A 21,638-nucleotide genomic window follows, 5' to 3' on the forward strand; every position below is an offset into this window, starting at 1 on the left:
TTCACCATCATACCATTTTATTTGAAAACACATGAATGTAAAAGTTGTATTTTTTTATGATCTAATACGTAACTTATCAGAATGTTGTTGTAATCCAGAAAGGTTTGAATAGTTGTCTAGATCATCTATGAGGCTGTGGAGGGACATTTGCCTTTTTGGCAACCTACCCTGTGAGAGGGAATATCATCATATATTTCATCAAATCTGACTAACCCAGTGCACTGCTTGCTATGAATTCTATTGGAGGGTGTTTGCATGGTTATGTAAAAATACACACCCCTGACTCTCACACAAAACCTATACACATTCCCATACAGTGCAATCGGGAAAGTATTCTGACCTTCACTTTTTCCACATTTTGTTACATTACAGCCTTATTCTAAAATGTATTAAATATTTCCTCAATCTACACACAATAACCCACAATGACAAAGTGAAAACAGGTTTTTAGAAATGTTTGCAAATGTATTAAAAATATTTACCTAAGTATTCAGACCCTTTGCTATGAGAATCAAAATTGAGCTCAGGTGCATCCTGTTTCCATTGATCAACCTTGAGATGTTTCTACAACTTGGAGTCCACCTGTCGTAAATTCAATTGATTGGACATGATTTGAAAAAGCACACACCTGTCTATATAAAGGTCCTACAGTTGACAGTGCATGTCAGAGCAGAAAACAAGCCATGAGGTTGAAGGAATTGTCCGTAGAGCACCGAGACAGGATTGTGTCAAGGCACAGATCTGGGGAAGGGTACCAAAATATTTCTGCAGCATTGAAGATCCCCAAGAACACAGTGGCCTCTGTCATTCTTAAATGGAAGATATTTGGAACCACCAAGACTCTTCCTAGAGCTGCAGCCTTCCCTGTGGCTCAGTTGGTAGAGCATGGTGTTTGCAACGCCAGCATGGTGTGTGCAACGCCAGGGTTGTGGGTTTGATTCCCACGGGGGGCCAGTAAAATTGTATGAAATGTATGCATTCAGTACTGTAAGTCGCTCTGGATAAGAGCGTCTGCTAAATGACTAAAATGTAAAAGCTGGCTGCCTGGCCAAACCAAGCAATCGGGGGAGAAGGGCCTTGGTCAGGGAGATGGCCAAGAACCCGATGGTCACTCTGACGGAGCTCCAGAGTTCCTCTGTGGAGATGGGAGAACCTTCCAGAAGAACAACCATCTCTGCTTTATTCCACCAATCAGGCCTTTATGGTAGAGTGGCCAGACAGAAGCCACTCCTCAGTAAAAGGCACATGACAGCCCACTTGGAGTTTGCCAAAAGGCACCTAAAGGACTCTCAGACCATGAAAACCAAGATTGAACACTTTGGCCTGTATGCCAAGCATCACATCTGGAGGAAACCAGGCACCGCTCATCACCTGGCCAGTACCATCCCTACGGTGAAGCATGATGGGGGCAGCATCATGCTGTGGGGATGTTTTTCAGTGGCAGGGACTGGGAGACTAGTCAGGATCGAGGGAAAGGTGAATGGAGCAAAGTACAGAGAGATCCTTGATGAAAACCTGCTGCAGAGCGCTCAGTACCTCAGACTGGGGCTAAGGTTCATCTTCCAACAGGACAACGACCCTAAGCACACAGCCAAGACAACACAGGAGTGGCTTCGGGACAAGTCTCTGAATCTCCTTGAGTGGCCCAGCCAGAGTCTGGACTTGAACCCGATCGAACATCTCTGGAGACCTGAAAATAGCTGTGCAAAGACGCTCCCCATCCAACCTGACAGAGCTTGAGAGGATCTGTAGAGAAGAATGGAAGCAACTCCCCAAATACAGATGTGCCAAGCTTGTAGCGTCATACCCAAGAAGAGTCGAGGCTGTAATTGCTGCCAAAGGTGCTTCAACAAAGTACTGAGTAAAATAAGTCTGAATAATTATAAAAATTTGATATTTCAAAAACCTGTTTTTGCTTTGTCATTGAGGTATTGCGTGTAGATTGATGAGGAGAAAAAAAACAATTTAATTAATTTTAGAATAAGGCTAACGTAACAAAATGTGGAAAAAGTGAAGGGGTCTGAATACTTCCAAATGCACTGTACACTACATATACACCTACACAAACACACACACACACACACTTCTGCAGTCATCATATGCTGCTGCTACTCTTCTTTATTTTACTCTTTATCATCTATCCTGATGCCGAGTCACTTTACCCTGCCTTCATTTGCATATCTACCTGAAATACTGTACCTCATACCCCTGCACATTGATCTGGTACTGGTATTCCCTGTATATCGCTCCATTCTTGTGTATACTCCTCGAGTTACAATATTTTACTATTATTTAATGTTTTACTCTGCATCGTTGAGAAGGGCTGGTATGCAAGCATTTCACAGTAAAGTCTACACCCATTGTATTCGACGCATGTGACAAATAATAATGTGATTTGATTTATCCCAGGCCAGATTCACATTTAAAGGCTAAATGAAAAATGATATTTTCCAAAAGGTAACAAAAATATCAAAATACAGTCAACTTGATCATTTACATTCTTACAAACCATGAAAAAAAACCTGCTGAACATGTTCGAACTTACCACCTGAAAATGACTTACCTACTGGCTGTTTACTAGCTCAATAACAATATGTTCATCCATTATCTTTCAGCAGGATCAAGAAAATTCAAGCCATTAGACAGTCATGGTCAAGGTGGGTTGCCCACGTCAAGAACTAGGGCATGTCAGTATGTCTACTATTGCGCTATTTCTCAAATTCATGGGTTTAGAGAGAAGCACTTCTCCATGCCTGTCGGATCTGTTTCCATGGAGTCCCGAGAACGGAGGCAGCGATGAAGAAAAACACCAAGATGAGGCCCTTGGCCAGAGACAGGGAGTACGACTCACCTGGAGGTAGAGGGGTGGAGGGAAAGAGTTAATCCTACTGTCATCATCCAGTTAGCATATTTAATTAGTCACATTTTGGGACAGCAGTCTCACCTGTATAATACCTGGTGAGGGGGAAGGCAAGCTGGGGCCAGCACACATCGTTCCTGTCGCAGTCATACTCAGTAAAGTTCATCTGAAACCTGAAGGACACCAGGGCAGAACCACATCAGAGTTTTATTCACTGCACTTATCAACTGTTCAACATAGTCAGGAAACCTTATACTGAGGCTATATTTAAATTCTCAGGGCTTTAGCCTTTCAGGGATCACCTGGTTTTGGCTGGTCCTGTGTTGATGGAGATATCAGTGAAGGTGATGGAGGAGGTGACAGGAAAAGTCTGAATCCCAGTCAGCTGCAGACAGGGGTCACCTCCTCCACACTCAAACTTCCAAGTGGACACATGGTCACTGTGGAGAGGCAACACCCACATCAACGACAGTGGAGTAAACAAGGAGGACTTTATTCAATCACACATCCAATCAATGCATTGTAAGGGCCCTTCCTGAGTATGAACAGAAGGTCAGCACAGACAGAAAGGAAAGATGTTTGTGATGGCAATGGACAGTGTTGTAGGCTGTTGCCACATACCTGACTTCCACTGCTTGTATCTCCCGCTGAGGCAACCCCCCCACCACCCCTGTCACAATGCTCCTAACGTGGATGTGCCGGTGGGAGGGAATCCCAGAACATATTCCAATACCACCACCCACAGGCTGGTTGGAGTTCAGTTCTACAACTGTTGGTTATTCAGTGTGTTGAACACAGAAGTGGAATTGAAGCAAGCAACAAAACCAAAATAATGAATTAATAGGGTGAATATTTTGGCTAATATTTAGATGAATTTAACAGTTAAAGTTTGAAAGGTTTCTACTCACAGCTAATGTTCAACCAGTCAGTCAGGTTCAGAACATCTGGGTCTCCATTCCTCGCTATGTGTGTTGCTGTGCTCAGTGCCCTCTGAAGAGAGGCCACATTCTGACTAGCAGAGGTAAAACATTTTTAAAAAGGAGGTCAAACATTTTACAGGAGACATGGATCCTTTCCATTTGCAGGCATGCAGCTGTAATTTTATCAACTCCAGCAATGCTATTTATCTGTGTGTGTGTGTGTTTCTAAGTTGTATTGTCACATGCACACAGGATACAGTATGTGTAAAACAGTACCGGACACACTCTTTTTACACGACTTCGATACAAATAGATTTTCGTAGCAGGTTAGGAGAGCATTTTCATTAACCCTAACCCTTTTCCTAACCTTAACCTCAGTCTCCTAACCTGCTACGTTAATTCTCCTAACCTGCTATGAAAAAGTCACTTCAGTATGGAAGTGGCATGAAAATCGTTTTTTTGTGTATCCAGTGACTCACCTGAGCAGGCTACATTGGGTCAGGTTCTGTAGGCTCACAGGTAACAGACATCCTGCAGTTGAGTTCTCCCCAAATAGTACTATTCTCCCCTCAGAGGCACACAGTCCACTGCTTACTGAAAACAGAAATAGAAAAACATGAATACCCATACACTAACAGGCCACGTCATCCAACAGCTGTAACTGCTGGTTCTCACAATAGTCTAATCGAAGTGCCTAAGCTAAAAGATGTAATATATTTTTGATGTGTAGAGTTAAATAATTGAGACCTTTCATAGCCGTTGATTTTCCAGTGCACTATCCATGGTACAAAGACGACCGTTACCTGGCTTCCAAAGATTGACTGGGGTCCTCTGTATGACTGTTCCATTCTCCAAGGTGTCCACAATCCCACCAATCACAGGCCTGCCCACCTGGTAACCTGAGAGATTACACAAGGCTTTGTCTGTAAATCAGTGAAACTAGTCTCATCTTTCTATGTTGCACATTAAGATCCCCATTATGAAATGCTTAGAAGAAGTGTATTAGGTTACACAAACCTGGGTTCCCCGAGTTGGGCTGAGCCAAAGCATCTCCATTCAGAAACACAACTGAATACCTAGCTGTCAAACCCACTGTGAGAGGAAGAGAAACTACAAACACATAAAAGCAGGACAATTATCTGTTAATCATTGACAAATACAACGTCAGCGTTGATAAGGATAATTAATGATACTACAAATACCCAGTAATGCCCAGCATGTAAAAACTAAAAGAAAGAGGCCCTTACCACTAGCAGAAAGGACATTCCCAAGTGTGCGGGTTAGTGTGATATTTGTGAGACCATTCCCTTTCCAGAAGAATTTGTAATCCAAGGCCAAGGTCACATTTTCACACAGCAGTCTGCCATCTTCAGCCACAGGACTCGCGACAAAGGGCCTCAGATCAACAGCCATTTTATCCATGACATCCACTGTGACCACTCCTGAAATGTTTTCCCAATGAGCACACAAAGCAAATCAATCAGAAAAAGTTGAAAAAGTAAGTCATTTTTCTGATCATAGAGAGAGAGACGTACCCCCTTGGCCATCCCAGACTTGCACCCTCAGCTCTGTTGGTGTCGTCTGTAAGGGGGGTCCAGTTGGGCAGGACAGGAGACGGGTCACACACTGCGCTTGGAAGTTTTTCAAAAATGCCACAGGGGCATTATTTACACACTGGCCAACCAGGGAGTTCTGAGGAATTAAGACATAAATTACACATATCAGATGGTATAGAAGACAAAACACTTTGCTTTGAGCCACAGAGACTTCTGACTGTACATTTACAAACACACAGTTTAAACAGAGAGAGAGAGAAAGAGAAAGAGAGAGAGAGAGAGAGAGAGAAAATCAGACACACAAGTCTAACCTGAGGAATGGTGAAATACTGATCACTTATGGTAAAAATGGGATCCCCCTGCTGGTAGATATGGGTGGGCAGTGGAGCTGACAGCACTGGCCTTTGGAAAGATGGCCTGGGCTTTGGTGTGCTGGAGCACGTATAGAAGAAGGCACAACACATATTAGGTTGATGCGGTAAAGGAAATATAGCAAACACAAAAACTCTATCAATTAAGATTGAAGTCTATGTTTATGACAACTGGATTTAGATGGTGTCTCACATTGTGTCCCCTTCATAAAAGAGTCCAAGGAAGGGATTGTTTTCAGGCAGGGAGATGACACAGAGAAATGGAAACCAATCGGGGGCATTTTCAGCAGACTGTGCAATGCACACGTAATCAGGAACTGGAGAAACTTCCCCTCCAAAGGGCCCCGAAAGACACTGGCCCTGAAACAGCTTCAGGGCTTCGGGGGAACAGTCCTGGGGAGACACATGACAGAAACACCATTACCTGATGGACAGACAAAGAGAATCAAAATGTCTACTCTAGCCACAGAGCAAGCAGATTAGTATTTGTAACGATGGATGTAAATACCTTGTCACAGCAGCATCGCACATCACAGGCTCCCACAGTGAGGTCGCAGGGACAGGAGCCCAGGGGCCGGTACACTTGGTTGGGAATTACTGATTTGTTGTCTGACAAAAATGAAAAAGCACTATTAAAAAGGGGGACAACCAGACAAACAAAATATCCCTTGGATTGATTAAAGATACCTACTTTTAAAAAAAAGAGCCAGACTTACCAGACACAGGTTCAGTGGGAAACACCTGGGCATAGATCCTAGCCTGGATTAGCAGTGAGGCCTGAGGTGCGTTCCCCAGACAGGCAGACACACGTAGAGTCTCCAGCACGCACAGTGGCTCAGGACAGCAGTCTGTGTCATTATTATTACCACACAGGAGCAGGCTGCGGTTCAGACTCAGCTGCACTCGCACTGTAGTCTGCCACACAGGGAAAGAGAGAGGTTGCAGGGAGACAGCAATTAAGTGGCAAGAGTAATATCCATGAAGAAAGTTCTGAATGGTGTCAATCGTTTGGTGTCTTTGTGTGTAGACAAGACAATTTGGTTGCTAACAAAATATTTTATGTCTACTTAAACCATGAAAAAGCAGCCCACTTGTGTGGTATGTGGTGCTGCTAAAAGGCCAGGAAGAGGTAGCAGTCATTTTGAGTAGCAGTGGTCAGGGGGGACTCTAGTGCTGAAAAACAGCTCCTGATGAGAGCAATATGTCACACACTTACCTTGCCCACCAACTCCTGTGTGAGAACCCACTGCGTCAGATCGTCTGAGCATGATGGGGTAGGAAGGCGACCTGTCAAAATAAATCCACAAAATGCATGTTATTGCTTACAAAACCCATGCCATGGACAATGACAAGTGCTCATTGACAACACCATGCAAGTAGCTTATTTACCTGAGGCATTGGAGAGCGATAGAGAGCTCAGGGTCAGGGATATGCCAGATGTGTTTCCAAGCAAGAAAGCAGACAATCTAGGTCCAGATGTGACGAGATACGACGGCTGAAAAACTAGGAAAAGGATTGCTTGATGTTAGCCAGGTAACGTTAGCTAAAGTTAGCTAGCCTTAGGGCCACACATCATGTTAGTTGATTGATTGATGGAAAAAGTATGAGAGTTGAATGACTTACCGACATTGCTCTTTGCATCCGTAATCAAAACAATCAGAAGAATGTATGCACATCGACATAAAACACGTGCAGAAAGTATATTAGCCATCGCTGAAAATATCGGTTCACCAGGGAGTCGCCATTTTTACGAGGTGTTGTAGATGTGTCTTGCTATGGCAACGACATATCAACCAATCACAGCTTATACGATGACTTGCTCTCTCGTGCTCCATAGAGGGCATGCTACTGTTCAGACAGCCAACAGCGACGCTTGTGGAGCCGAGTGTGTACTACAAAAACAGACAAACAATCATGAAACTGTGAAAGAAAGCTAACTTCTTGAAGCCAACAATGTTGCAACATGCAACATTATATATAATCTCTGCATGCACTCAAATTAATTTGCAACACAACATGAAAACAAAAGCATAATGTTGCAAAGATGATCTGTTGAGCCAATGTATAATCCTATACACTAGATGGCAGCAATTCATCGTACACTGTTCTGTAACGACAGCTCCAATAGTAGAGTTAAAATGACAAGGAGAAACACAAGGAAGCATGTCCTCTTTCTTTCCAGGGATAAGTTTGAGGCAAAAACATTAGGAATTAGCAAACAATAGTGACTGTTGGATCAGTCGAAGATCAAATGAAAGCTGTACTAGACTGTCTGGTCACTGAGGATAAAATACCCACAGATGTCAGCACTACTTTGAAGCTCTTCATAAACAACATTGATGAGTGCTCAAGGTAAATCTGGTTGGGAAGTGCCTAATGTGCTTTCTCTGGCAGTTGTAGGGAAGTGCATGTGTAGCCTCACCTGTGTATGAATGATGTACTACTGCTTCTGCCAAAAGATCTGGGATTTTGTGGCACAGGCAGTATGTGGTAGTGCAATGACTAGAACGAACTGCAAAAATCACTGAAGCTGGACACTCATATCTCCCTCACTAGCTTTAAGCATCAGCTGTCAGAGCAGCTCACAGATCACTGCTCATGTACATAGCCCATCTGTAAATAGCCCATCCAACTACCTCATCCCCATACTGTATTTATTTATCTTGCTCCTTTGCACCCCAGTATCTCTACTTGCACGTTAATCTTATGCACATCGATCACTCCAGTGTTTAATTGGTATATTGTAATTACTTCGCCACCATGGCCTATTTGTTGCCTTACCTCCCTTACCTTACCTCATTTGCACACACTGTATATAGACTTTTTCTACTGTATTATTGACTGTATGATTGTTTATTCCATGTGTAACTCTGTGTTGTTGTATGTGTCGAACTGCTTTGCTTTATCTTGGCCAGGTCGCAGTTGTAAATGAGAACATGTTCTCAATTAGCTTACCTGGTTAAATAAAGGTAAAATAAAATAAAAAATGTTTTACCCCATAACCACAAGGTTGCTGGTTCAAGCTCTGCAGTGACTGTTCCCATTCAATCACTATGTTGGTGGCACCAGTGGTATATTCTCTGCGGTCTCTGAGTGACTGGTTCAAGCCCAACACTGACTGTTCCTACCATCTTGGAAGAGAGTCTCCGCCAGGAATTTACGACCTGAGATAACAGAACGTGGGTGTAGGAGAGATTGAGAAGCCACGATCTACACCCAGAAAGGGCCACGTCATGACAGTGGTTATTAATTACACTTTGGATGGTGTATCAATAAACCAAGTCACTACAAAGATAAAGACGTCCTTCATAACTCAGTTGCCTGAGAGGAAGGAAACCACTCAGAGATTTCACCATGAGGCCCATGGTGACTTTAAAACAGTTACAGAGTTTATTGGCTGTGATAAGAGAAAACTGAGGATGGATCAACAACATTAACATACACTAAGTTGACTGTGCCTTTAAACAGCTTGGAAAATTCCAGAAAATTATGTCATGGCTTTAGAAGTTTCTGATAGGCTAGTTGACATCATTTGAGTCAATTGGAGGTATACCTATGGATGTATTTCAAGGTCTACCATCAGAATCAGTGCCTCTTCGCTTGACATCATGAGAAAATCAAAAGAATTCAGCTAAGACCACAGAAAAAAAATTGTGGGCCTCCACAAGTCTGGTTCATCCTTGGGAGCAATTTCCAAACGCCTGAAGGTACCACATTCATCTGTACAAACAATAGTACACAAGTATAAACACCATGGGACCACGCAGCCGTCATACCACTCAGGAAGGAAATGCATTCTGTCTCCTAGAGATTAACGTACTTTGCTGCGAAAAGTGCAAATCAATCCCAGAACAACATCAAAGGACCTTGTGAAGATGCTGGAGGAAACAGGTACAAAAGTATCTATATCCACAGTAAAATGAGTCCTATATCGACATAACCTGAAAAGCCGCTCAGCAAGGAAGAAGCCACTGCTCCAAAACCAACATAAAAAAGCCAGACTACAGTTTGCAACTGCACATGGGGACAAAGATTGTACTTTTTGGAGAAATGTAACATTTAACATTTAAGTCATTTAGCAGACGCTCTTATCCAGAGCGACTTACAAATTGGTGCATTCACCTTATAATATCCAGTGGAACAACCACTTTACAATAGTGCATCTAAATCTTTTAAGGGGGGGGGGGGGTTAGAAGGATTACTTTATCCTATCCCAGGTATTCCTTAAAGAGGTGGGGTTTCAGGTGTCTCCGGAAGGTGGTGATTGACTCCGCTGTCCTGGCGTCGTGAGGGAGCTTGTTCCACCATTGGGGTGCCAGAGCAGCGAACAGTTTTGACTGGGCTTAGCGGGAACTGTGCTTCCTCAGAGGTAGGGAGGCGAGCAGGCCAGAGGTGGATGAACGCAGTGCCCTTGTTTGGGTGTAGGGCCTGATCAGAGCCTGAAGGTACGGAGGTGCCGTTCCCCTCACAGCTCCGTAGGCAAGCACCATGGTCTTGTAGCGGATGCGAGCTTCAACTGGAAGCCAGTGGAGAGAGCGGAGGAGCGGGGTGACGTGAGAGAACTTGGGAAGGTTGAACACCAGACGGGCTGCGGCGTTCTGGATGAGTTGTAGGGGTTTAGTGGCACAGGCAGGGAGCCCAGAAATGTCCTCTGGTCTGATGAAACAAAACATAGAACTGTTTGGCAATAATGACCATTGTTATGTTTGAAGGAAAAAGGGGGATGCTTGCAAGCCGAAGAACACCATCCCAACCGTGAAGCATGGGGGTGGCAGCATCATGTTGTGGGGGTGCTTTGCTGCAGGAGGGACTGGTCACAAAATAGATGGCATCATGAAGATGGATAAGTATGTGAATATATTGAATATATTCTATATAATATATTGAATATAAATATAATATATTGAAGCAACATCTCAAGACATCAGTCAGGAAGTTAAAGCTTAGTCGCAAATGGGTCTTCCAAATAGACAATGACCCCAAGCATACTTCCAAAGTTGTGGCAAAATGGCTTAAGGACAACAAAGTCAAGGTATTGGAGTGGCCATCACAAAGGACAGGAAACACACATAACTATATCTCTGAATGTGTACATTTCTCAATTATGGTGTTTGCATCTAATTCTTGTATTAAATGAATGAGCAAAGAGGAAACTATTTGTGAAATGATGTAATGTGATGTTAACCTTTAATGTTGAGAGAATTGTATTCCCTGTAAAGTTTAACTCGTCAGCGGCCACGCCCCCGTGAGCACAGACATGATCTGGCGTCATGGAACCACCTTTTCTACTGTTACGAATAAAAGCCCCTCCTAAGAAAATCCTCTTCAGACTAAGCAAACCCACAGTGTGAGCTGTGATTGCGAATAGTTAAGACCACGCATACCTCGGTGTAAGCTGAGGTGGCACAGGTTATTGGATTCCTAACCATACCACGTGGAGCATTGACTACATGGCGGGAAATGGTTAAACTCTGACTATCGATCCCTACAGAATAAGAGCAAATCTTAGATACTAACAACAATGACATATGCCGTAAATATGTACTTGAAATTATTCTCGAATGAGCGGCAGTTCATGTGCGAAGGATTAGCATTTCAATGTATATGATTATAGACTGTGTAATGAATCCATTTTGTCTTTCCCGCTCTCTCTGTCCACACCCCCTTCACTTTGTCCACCAAGCCGTCATATCGGTTTAGCCCACTAGGGAATCTTCACTATCATTGTTAGTAACCAATATCTACTGTTTCTTTGTTTATGCGTTTCTGTGATTATTTAGTTAGTTAGTAAATAAATGATTATTTTTACCCGTCTATCAATAGGTGCCCTTCTTTGTGAGCCATTGGAAAATCTTCCTGGTCTTTGGGGTTGAATCTGTGTTTAAAATTCACTGCTCGACTGAGAGACCTTATAGATAATTGTATGTATGGGGTACAGAGATGAGGTAGTCATTCAAAAATCCTGTTAAACACTATTATTGCACACAGAGTGAGTCCGTGCAACTTATTATGTCACTTGTTTGCATATTTTTACTTTTTAACTTATTTATGCTAATCATAACAAAAGAGTTGAATACTTATTCACTCAAGGCTTTTCATTTTTTATTAACTAGTAAAAAATTTGAAACATCATTCCAGTTTGACGTTATGGGATATTGCGTGTAGGCCAGTGACAAAATATCTAAATTTAATACATGGTAAATTCAGGCTGTAACACAAAATGTGGAAAAAATCACGAGGGTATGAATAATTTCTGAAGGCACTGTACATGCACGTTACCTACCACCAACACAGATGAGATGCACAACCATAGGGATACTCAAGTACAGGTCAGTTAGCATTCTGTCTAATTTTGGCTTTCCCCCTCCTCTCCCCCAGGTGTGTGCAGTCAACACCCTACAGGCCCTGGTGCGGGGCTCTGGGCTGAGGGTGGTTGTGCTGCAGTTTACCCAGGCTGTGGCTATGCTGTCCCTGACCCTTCTCAGCTCCCACTGCTGGACCATGAGGAACGCTGCCCTACTGTAAGACCTCCTCTCCTCTCACAACTGTAATGCACACACTGTCAACATAGTCAAATCTCACATTTCAGTGTCATTTGTATTGTCTGAAACTGACCAAATCAAAAATGTAATTATATAGACCGGGCAAAAATCTATTAGGCCCATTTGATATTCCATTAAAAATCAGCCGTTTGCAGCTACAATAGTAATTTACAAAATGAACAATGTCTACACTGTATTTATGATCAATTTGATGTTATTTTAATGGACAAAAATGTGCTTTTCTTTCAAAAACAAGGACATTTCTAAGTGACCCAAAACTTTTGAACAGTAGTGTACATGTACCTGTTTAAGGATGACAAACCTGTATGCTCAGTTAGGAACATAATCATTTACAGTGTTCTGTGCGTCCGTCCCCCTGCATTATGTAAAGCGATCCATGTAATCTTTGTTCCCAGGGCCCTGTCAGACTTCCTGATTCCCCTGCTCCATCTGGCTGCCAGTCTCATCTACAGTGTGAGGATCTAGACCTCCAAAGCCTTGGTTGCCATGACACCCCCCTGCTCCATTTGACAGGAGACTGGCAAGGTCCCAGGACCACTGTGCTCACAACCGTCTGCATGGATAGCTACTGCAGATCAGAGCCATCCTGGACTGAGCTCTATGCACACACAGCTGAGGGTTTACAGAACAGAATAAAAGGGAAAGATTCCATTGAGGCCATAGAGATCCTTTAATTCATGTTATTTTTAATTCAGTGATTGTCAGGTTTTATAATCTGTTTTATATTTCCCCAGCCCTCTCCCTGATGTGATGTGGTGGGCTATGTAGAGTCCAGACTGTGGCTGGTGACGGAGGTTCAGCATTTCCCACTGGTGCGGGGCGCCTACCTGGGAGTGGCAGGCGTGCTGAGGGGGCGCTGCTCACAGGGGTTCCTCCACCAGCTGAGTAATGCACTCCAGGCAGAGCTGCACTCACCACAGGCTCCAAGTATCTCACTCACTCACTCACTCACTCACTCACTCACTCACTCACTCACTCACTCACTCACTCACTCACTCACTCACTCACTCACTCACTCACTCACTCACACTTTTCCAGAAACACAGTACATTCATGATGTGCTAACTAACCACATTGTGTTTGTGTTAACCATCCCACCATACAGAAGGTTTATGACATGTGATTTGTGCACCTTACAGGTTGGGTGCACCTCCTTCCAGCTCTATCCACAGTTTATCCTCTGAGAGCTCTGACCTGAGGCTGTCATTGGTCAGTTGGGCGGCGGAGGGGCGGCGATGGTTTGGGACCAGCATGCAACAGGTGCTGCAGATGGCACTGCAGGTGAGAGATGAACGCCGGTATACACTTGAGCATGCTGGGAAAGTCACCCTGCCCAAAACCTACTAACAGTTTTCATGGACTAGTTTTCAACGCGGCAGCGTAGCCTAGTGGTTAGAGCATTGGACTTGTAACCGAGAGGTTGCAAGATCGAATCCCCGAGCTGACAAGGTACAAATCTGTCATTCTGAACAAGGCAGTTAATTGAAAATAAGAATTTATTCTTAACTGACTTGCCTAGATAAATAAAGGTGAAATAAATCAAATGCACAATATGAGGAAACCAAGGCATTAAAGATATGTTTGACTTAAAACACATGGGGCTGAAATCAAGCTGAGAATCTTTTATTTTCTCATGAAATGGGTGTGTATCAGCTTACAGCTATTATATACTAACTAATCAGGCAGACCTGAACAAGACCAGTCAAGGATATCCGTCCTTTTTCTCTGTTGTGTCAAAGTCATTATGGGTTCGCTGAGATTGTTGTATTTAAGAAAACTAAGTCAACACTGCACCACATTCTCTCCATAACCCATTGGTGACCAAATAGTGATCTGCCTTTCAGTCCGCAAATGTTTCCTGTAACGTAGTCTGATAAGAGCTCTTGATACTTCCTCTATATAAAGACAACATTATTTTGCCTTTGATAAAACCCCATAGGTCCAATCAATATGCTTGTGTCAGTGCCTGTGTTACACCTCCTTCAGTTTCTGGAAAGCTAAGTGTCCCCACCTATTGGCTGCCCTTTTAGTCCCTTTAATAACTCCACATCCTGAATTGACAATGCTGACCTGACCTTGCTGTGTGTTATGTTGAATGGTGTTTAACATTGCACTCTGCTCCGGCCAACCTGAAGGAGGCGCTGTTGGACCAGAGTGTGGAGTACAGCAGGATATACTGTATCTGACAGCCCTAGTGGCAGTGATGACTCTGTCCCAGGACCCATCTCCTTCTCCCACACTGGATGGTCCAGTCCTGCTGGAGTGTGTGGAGCTGCTGCTGGTGGCCCTGGCGGGCAACAGAAGGGGGTACAGAGTTCCTCTCCCAGACCCTGTGTGATGCCAGCCTGCTGCTCTCCCAAAGGTCAGGATACAGATTCAGCACACCACGCTCTTCTCTGTTTTTGCCATGATTTATTACACTGTACAATAACATGTCATTATGGTGTCAGAGTCACAAAAAACATGCCGAAACCTTCAGAGTCTTTTTCTTCTCCCTCTATCTCAGTCTTCAGACATCTCTGTTTCCTCGCTGGTGCAGTCTGTTGGAGGTCCACCTGTCCCCAAAGGCCCCTGAGGCTCTCAGGGTAGCCTGAGCCCTGTCTGGCTGGGGCCCCCTCACTGAGCACGGCCCTAAGGGACCACACTCCTCTCCCTGTCTTCAGCACCAGGTAGAGATCTAGAGTAGGGTCGTAGATTAAAAAGTACAGTATACTATACCTACTGACCTTCTCACAATCTGCTGTCGTTTATCTCGTCTCATCATGATAATATCCTCTACTTGTGCTTCCTATGCATGTTGATCAACACAGGGCTTTACCTGCTGCAGGATGAGAGTAGGCCAGGAGAGGAGGAGGGGAGAGGAGCTTGTACCTGATGCAGGTCAATCAGGCTCTGCCCTTCCTGCTGGAGCTGCTGCTGGAGGAATACTGGGATAACGCTGGTGCCCTGGAAGTGTTGCTGTGTCACCTTCCCCAGTCTGACCTGAGACCTGTACTGAGGGAGGCCATGGACACTGGGTGAGTTACCGCACTCACAGGCAATTGACAAGCTCATGTAGACAGAATATTAGCGGTGAGCGATTTAGTGCTTTTTGAAGTCGGTTCAATTATTTAAAAAATTACCACGGTTTCGGCTTCTATTCTTTTTTTTCTTTTTACATTAAATGCAATATGCATTATGTGAGTTGAATGGTGTAACAACACAGAATAAAACAATTAATAATGTATTATTTCATTCCAAGTCATCATCTCATCTGTCTGACAAAAATCACTATTTTAGTAGTTCTTCAAATTAAATAAGGCATATATTTGACTGCTGAATACCAATACCTCATGAAGCAACTGCTCTCTATGCCATGATTTATAACTTATACGAGCCCTGATAATTAACTACAATGACCTAATCCATTGCGCGGCTATTTGTCCGGTCTGTGTTTCTTTTATGCCTGCTAGATAAGAGACAGAAGCAATGGAGTATGGTCATTGTAGTTAATTATCAGGTTTTCTGCGCTAAACTATATAGAACATTGGCCTGTTGGAAACTACAACTCCCTACTACATTGCACAGTTTGGGCTTGATCTGATTTATCTCTAGAGAAACTGCAGCGTAATGTGCATGTTGAGCCCGTTGAAAAAAAACGAAGCAAATGGAATTTAAATAATTGAACCGATGTCGGTCAATTACTTGTTTAAAAAACGAATAATCGCTCATCACTACAGAATATGTATTTTGTCACTCAGTCTTATGTTCTTTTTTTGTTGTTCATCGTTCACTCTCTGTTTCACAGGTGTGCTAGTCTCTATGAGCAGGATGAGGCCAACGTGTTTGCAGAACCATCTGTGATGTCAGCATCTCGGCTTCCATACCTGCTTCAGCTCACTGAAAAGTACCCAGCATCGTCAGTGGTGGCAGAGCGTGTGGGTGTGTGCGCCAGGGAGAATGTTACAGACCTGCTGGAGAACCTCGGGGTCTGCAAAGACCTCCAGCCAGGTAACACAGAGGCCAAGGACCAAGGGCCACATACTTACTGATCGTGTCTAACTGTTCTTCCATTCTAGGTGAGACACAGTACCCGGCCTGGTTGGCTCTCCTCATGGATTCTGGTTTCCATGGTGGCCTGTTGGCCAGGCCAGTATTCCTCCTGTGGCTGCTGGAAATGTCTGACCTATGGCCCCTCTGTGATCCTCAGAGTGTATGTAAGAACATCCAGGAAATTACCTGTATGCTTAGCCAGAACGGTGTCCAGTTGCCTGCTGCCTTTACTGCAGCTATAACTGGAGACCTGCCTGGATGATACAGTAATCTGGTTCACACTGTGACAATTTATTGCCTCAAAGAGGACCTCCTCTTTGATGATCTAAGTCCAGAATAAATACATCCATGGATGCTGTATAAATGCCTACAGAAGTTACAAACTATGTGGGCTTTGAATGGACACTCTGCAGCTGCTTAATTCCTATGTTCCTATCCTACACTACAGTACAGTACAGTACAATGCAGTAACATTTGGCAGGCAGGCTCTCAGATGAGTCATGTACGAGAGCTGACTGACTACAGCCAGATGAATGGCAATGATCAGATTACTTACTGCTGCTGATGAGAGGCCTGCTAAGTATTGAACAGCTATAACCTATTGAGAGCCTCTCCTTACACCTACAATTCCTGAGCCGAGTGTCTATACTGACTCATCCAAAGAGCCTCATTTCAGTTGATGCTATTGCTTGTTTTATTAACATTGTGTTTGTGCATTTGCATGTCTGTGTAATAAAAATGCAACCAGGATGCAAGTAATATTTTGCATGGTTTTAAAAGTTATGTTTTTAATGTCATAGATTAAATAATCTCCGATAAATCCACTATAATTGAGAATTTCAATAAGCATTTTTCTACGGCTGGCCATGCTTTCCACCTGGCTACCCCTAACGCGGTCAACAGCACTGCACCCCCCACAGCTACTCGCCCAAGCCTTCCCCATTTCTCCTTCTCCCAAATCCAGTCAGCTGATGTTCTGAAAGAGCTGCACAATCTGGACCCCTACAAATCAGCCGGGCTAGACAATCTGGACCCTTTCTTTCTAAAATTATCTGCCGAAATTGTTGCAACCCCTATTACTAGCCTGTTCAACCTCTCTTTCGTGTCGTCTGAGATTACAAAAGATTAGAAAGCAGCTGCTGTCATCCCCCTCTTCAAAGGAGGGGACACTCTTGACCCAAACTGCTACAGACCTATATCTATCCTACCCTGCCTTTCTAAGGTCTTCGAGAGCCAAGTCAACAAACAAATTACCGACCATTTCGAATCCCACCGCACCTTCTCCGCTATGCAATCTGGTTTCAGAGCTGGTCATGGGTGCACCTCAGCCACGCTCAAGGTCCTAAACGATATCGTAACCGCCATCGATAAGAAACAATACTGTGCTGCCATATTCATCGACCTGGCCAAGGCTTTCGACTCTGTCAATCACCACATCTTCATCGGCAGACTCAATAGCCTTGGTTTCTCAAATGATTGCCTTGCCTGGTTCACCAACTACTTCTCTGATAGAGTTCAATGTGTCAAATCGGAGGGCCTGTTGTCCGGGCCTCTGGTAGTCTCTATGGGGATGCCACAGGGTTCAATTCTTGGGCCAACTCTTTTCTCTGTATACATCAATGATGTCGCTCTTGCTGCTGGTGAGTCTCTGATCCATCTCTACGCAGACGACACCATTCTGTATACTTCTAATCCTTCTTTGGACACTGTGTTAACAACCCTCCAGACGAGCTTCAATGCCATACAACTCTCCTTCCGTAGCTTCCAACTGCTCTTAAATACAAGTAAAACTAATGCATGTTCTTCAACCCGATCGCTGCCCGCACCTACCCGCCCGTCCAGCATCACTACTCTGGACGGTTCTTACTTAGAATATGTGGACAACTACAAATATCTAGGTGTCTGGTTAGACTGTAAGCTCTCCTTCCAGACTCATATCAAACATCTCCAATCTAAATTTAAATCTAGAATTGGCTTCCTATTTCGCAACAAAGCATCCTTCACTCATGCTGCCAAACATACCCTCGTAAAACTGACCATCCTACCGATCCTCGACTTCGGCGATGTCATTTACAAAATAGCCTCCAATACCCTACTCAATAAACTGGATGCAGTCTATCACAGTGCCATACATTTTGTCACCAAAGCCCCATATACTACCCACCATTGCGACCTGTACGCTCTCGTTGGCTGGCCCTCGCTTCATACTCGTCGCCAAACCCACTGGCTCCAGGTCATCTACAAGACCCTGCTAGGTAAAGTCCCCCCTTATCTCAGCTCACTGGTCACCATAGCAGCACCCACCTGTAGCACGCGCTCCAGCAGGTATATCTCTCTGGTCACCCCCAAAGCCAATTCCTCCTTTGGCCGTCTCTTCTTCCAGTTCTCTGCTGCCAATGACTGGAACGAACTACAAAAATCTCTGAAACTGGAAACATTTATCTCCCTCACTAGCTTTAAGCACCAGCTGTCAGAGCAGCTCACAGATCACTGCACCTGTACATAGCCCATCTAGAATTTAGCCCAAACAACTACCTCTTCCCCTACTGTATTTATTTATTTATTTATTTTGCTCCTTTGCACCCCATTATTTCTATTTCTACTTTGCACTTTCTTCCACTACAAATCTACCATTCCAGTGTTTTACTTGCTATATTGTATTTACTTTGCCACCATGGCCTTTTTTGCCTTTACCTCCCTTATCTCACCTCATTTGCTCACATTGTATATAGACTTATTTTTCTACTGTATTATTGACTGTATGTTTGTTTTACTCCATGTGTAACACTGTGTTGTTGTATGTGTCAAACTGCTTTGCTTTATCTTGGCCAGGTCGCAGTTGTAAATGAGAACATGTTCTCATCTTACCAACCTGGTTAAATAAAGGTGAAATAAAATAAATAAATAGAAATAATCTATTCAAGTGGGATTGTCCTCTCTTTCCTATAGCCTTTCATGTTTAGATGTGTTTTATCTGTAGCCCAACGTTAAATCCCTCTGTTGTACTTGACTAGACCATGAACAAAGCCCCTCTGTGAGGATATGCATACAGCTCTGACTCCCTAGACCGGTTCCAACTGCCTCTGATCACTCCTGGTGGAACTGTCATACCACCACCAGCCACCACCACCAGCAACAGCAAGGCACCATCCTTAATTTCAGTCTACAGTAAGCTACATTGCCATTTATTTTCTCCTGTTGATTGAAATGATTATACAATAAATAAATAAATAAATAAATATAGATACTTAAGGGTGCTCAAGCCAGTGATGCCTCCACATACAATTTAAGAAAAGCATCAAGGATGACATTTAATAAAGGAAGGGGGGAATGCAGCAAGGTTAGGCAGCAATGGTAGTGGCAAACAATAGAGTATCACAGTATGAGTTATAAAGCCTAGCATCATACAAGGAAAGGGTTCCAATTGTTTTTCCAGCATTCATTTTTCCTATATGGGATTTTTAGAAACACTTAAAATAAGGGCTGTGTTTCATGTAGGTTTACCATGGCATGACGTTTTGATAACCATGTAAATCTCTCTAGGACAAGGTGACTTTTATCAATATATTCGCTTGTATTTCCCCCGACAAAAAATGAATGCTAATTAGCTGCTAATGTGGCCATCATAAAGAACTACAAACAACATGATGATCTGGACAAGACAGGAGCTTGCAGGGATTTGTAATCTTGCATGATGTCTACTTTGATTCTAATTCGCATTTTCTAATCTGAGCGTAAATAGAGCTGAATATATTGTTAAAAGTCACCTTGTCCTAGAAAGATTTAGACGTTTATCATAACGTCACGCCAGGGTAAGCCTACATGAAACACAGCCCCTATTTTAAGTGTTTCTAAAATTCCCTATGGGAAAAATAAATGGTGGGAAAATGATTGGAACCATTTTCCTGTTTGACCACTAGGTTTTATTGGTATTCTGACATCTCCACTGTGGGGTTCAATTACAGAAAAAAAATGTTTGTTTCATAAAATGAGCTAATTAGTACAGTTCCATTTCCTATTAAACTTATTATACATACACAAGACAATCCCAATATGATACACCAAAGGCAGACAATATGCTATCCTGGGTATTTTCTTCTCACCAACGTACTGTAGTCTTACGACTCACTTCTTCTTTCTATATTAGCTACGTCTTATTGAGTTTCATCTGCAGCAGAGAGACTCAGACGGTGACGTAATGCCAGCAGTAGGCCGGCAGCAGTAGAGACAGACAGACAACAGGGTTGGTGAACAGCATGGGAATACAAGGCTTTATGCTCCGTTAGTGGAAGGCCTTCTGCCTGGATAAGTGTCCATTGTCAGACCGCCTGCCTCCCTCCGTCCGATGAAGATGATTGACTGGATAAGTGTCCATTGTCAGACCGCCTGCCTCCCTCCGTCCGATGAAGATGATTGACTGTACTGTAGAGCTGCTGGTTGCCCTGCAACACTCCACACACTAGAACAGTCTTACATCATAATCATTACAGCAGTCCACTCCTTTTGTTGGAGATGTGCATCTATCAGTGCAGGCAAATATTTGATAAGAGGCTACAGCTACTGTGCTGTCCACCCTCTTTGGAAGCGTTTGTGTGTACATTGGGTCTGAATGACCTTTTCTAATATGTCCTTGTAGATGTGCTTGGAGGAGGTCAGTGTGATCATGTGCGATGTAGTGTTATTGAGGCGAGGAGCGTATACACCAGATGTGATCAACAGACAAATAATAAAATGCTGCCTTCTTGGGCTTGGAGGAAATAATAGTGTGGTTCCAGGATGTGGAGGGCAGCACACAAACGGGTAGTGATAACTTAAGAAAACAAGAGTCTATTATCTGAACGTTTGATTCTGAAAAACCATTTCCCCATGCCACCATATGTATGTGGTCTCTTTCAGTCATGTTTACATGATCATATATCTGTTTTTCATTGCACTGACTGCCTGTCATCCACCTCATGCTCAAGTGTTGTGGTGAAACCTTTTTGCTACTTTTACCAGGTATGCTTTATTTTCATTACCAAGTTTTAAAAAAAATCCTGTGGTATTTAGTGTTGGTCCGTATTGGTTTACTGTAGACATCTGTCTCTAACTCTCGTACCTGTGTTCATCTATTTTATGTAACCACTTCTGAGATCAAATTTGTATTAATTACTCATACATGCCACTTATTCAATCCATGTTCCTAAGACGTCTTAGAAATTAGAGACACAGGGAGATAAACGGGGTGTATAATCTTACAGGATTTAAATATGTCTAAGAGCAGGTACAATACTATAGCACTGTAACATAATCTACTGATTTACCCATTGTGATACCAACACTGTGTGCTTTGAAAA

General features: G+C 43.4%; 1 protein-coding gene and 1 long non-coding RNA gene across 2 annotated transcripts; one reads left to right on the forward strand and one right to left on the reverse strand.

Annotated features, from left to right (window-relative positions):
• tctn2 (tectonic family member 2) lies at window positions 1-7,551 on the reverse strand. The gene is made up of 17 exons (XM_014161207.3): window positions 7,331-7,551; window positions 7,097-7,210; window positions 6,924-6,994; window positions 6,424-6,622; window positions 6,216-6,316; window positions 5,901-6,100; window positions 5,648-5,768; window positions 5,316-5,472; window positions 5,028-5,222; window positions 4,798-4,890; window positions 4,584-4,679; window positions 4,260-4,374; window positions 3,769-3,872; window positions 3,482-3,629; window positions 3,163-3,300; window positions 2,945-3,033; window positions 1-2,851 (listed from the first exon to the last, which is right to left on the reverse strand). The coding sequence occupies exons 1-17, from the start codon at window positions 7,416-7,418 to the stop codon at window positions 2,730-2,732; spliced, it is 2,151 nt and encodes a 716-aa protein (XP_014016682.1). The 5' UTR covers window positions 7,419-7,551; the 3' UTR covers window positions 1-2,729.
• Window positions 7,552-7,854: 303 nt separating this feature from the next.
• Window positions 7,855-14,632, forward strand: LOC145862363 (uncharacterized). The gene is made up of 5 exons (XR_014381778.1): window positions 7,855-8,059; window positions 10,420-10,554; window positions 12,086-12,228; window positions 12,666-13,551; window positions 14,406-14,632. It is a non-coding gene; the product is annotated as an uncharacterized LOC145862363 (long non-coding RNA).
• Window positions 14,633-21,638: the final 7,006 nt, after the last annotated feature.

This window comes from Salmo salar, chromosome 20 (assembly GCF_965601325.2).
Source record: "Salmo salar chromosome 20, fSalSal1, whole genome shotgun sequence".
Classification (NCBI taxonomy): domain Eukaryota; kingdom Metazoa; phylum Chordata; class Actinopteri; order Salmoniformes; family Salmonidae; genus Salmo; species Salmo salar.

Excerpts from the sequence above, each read along its gene's own strand:
- tctn2 (XM_014161207.3), bottom strand. The coding sequence starts at position 7,418 with ATGGCTAATATACTTTCTGCACGTGTTTTATGTCGATGTGCATACATT. Across the intron at positions 5,473-5,647 it reads AGTATTTCACCATTCCTCAG|AACTCCCTGGTTGGCCAGTG; the intron begins GTTAGACTTGTG and ends TTAATTCCTCAG. Across the intron at positions 3,301-3,481 it reads ATACAAGCAGTGGAAGTCAG|TGACCATGTGTCCACTTGGA; the intron begins GTATGTGGCAAC and ends GCCTCTCCACAG.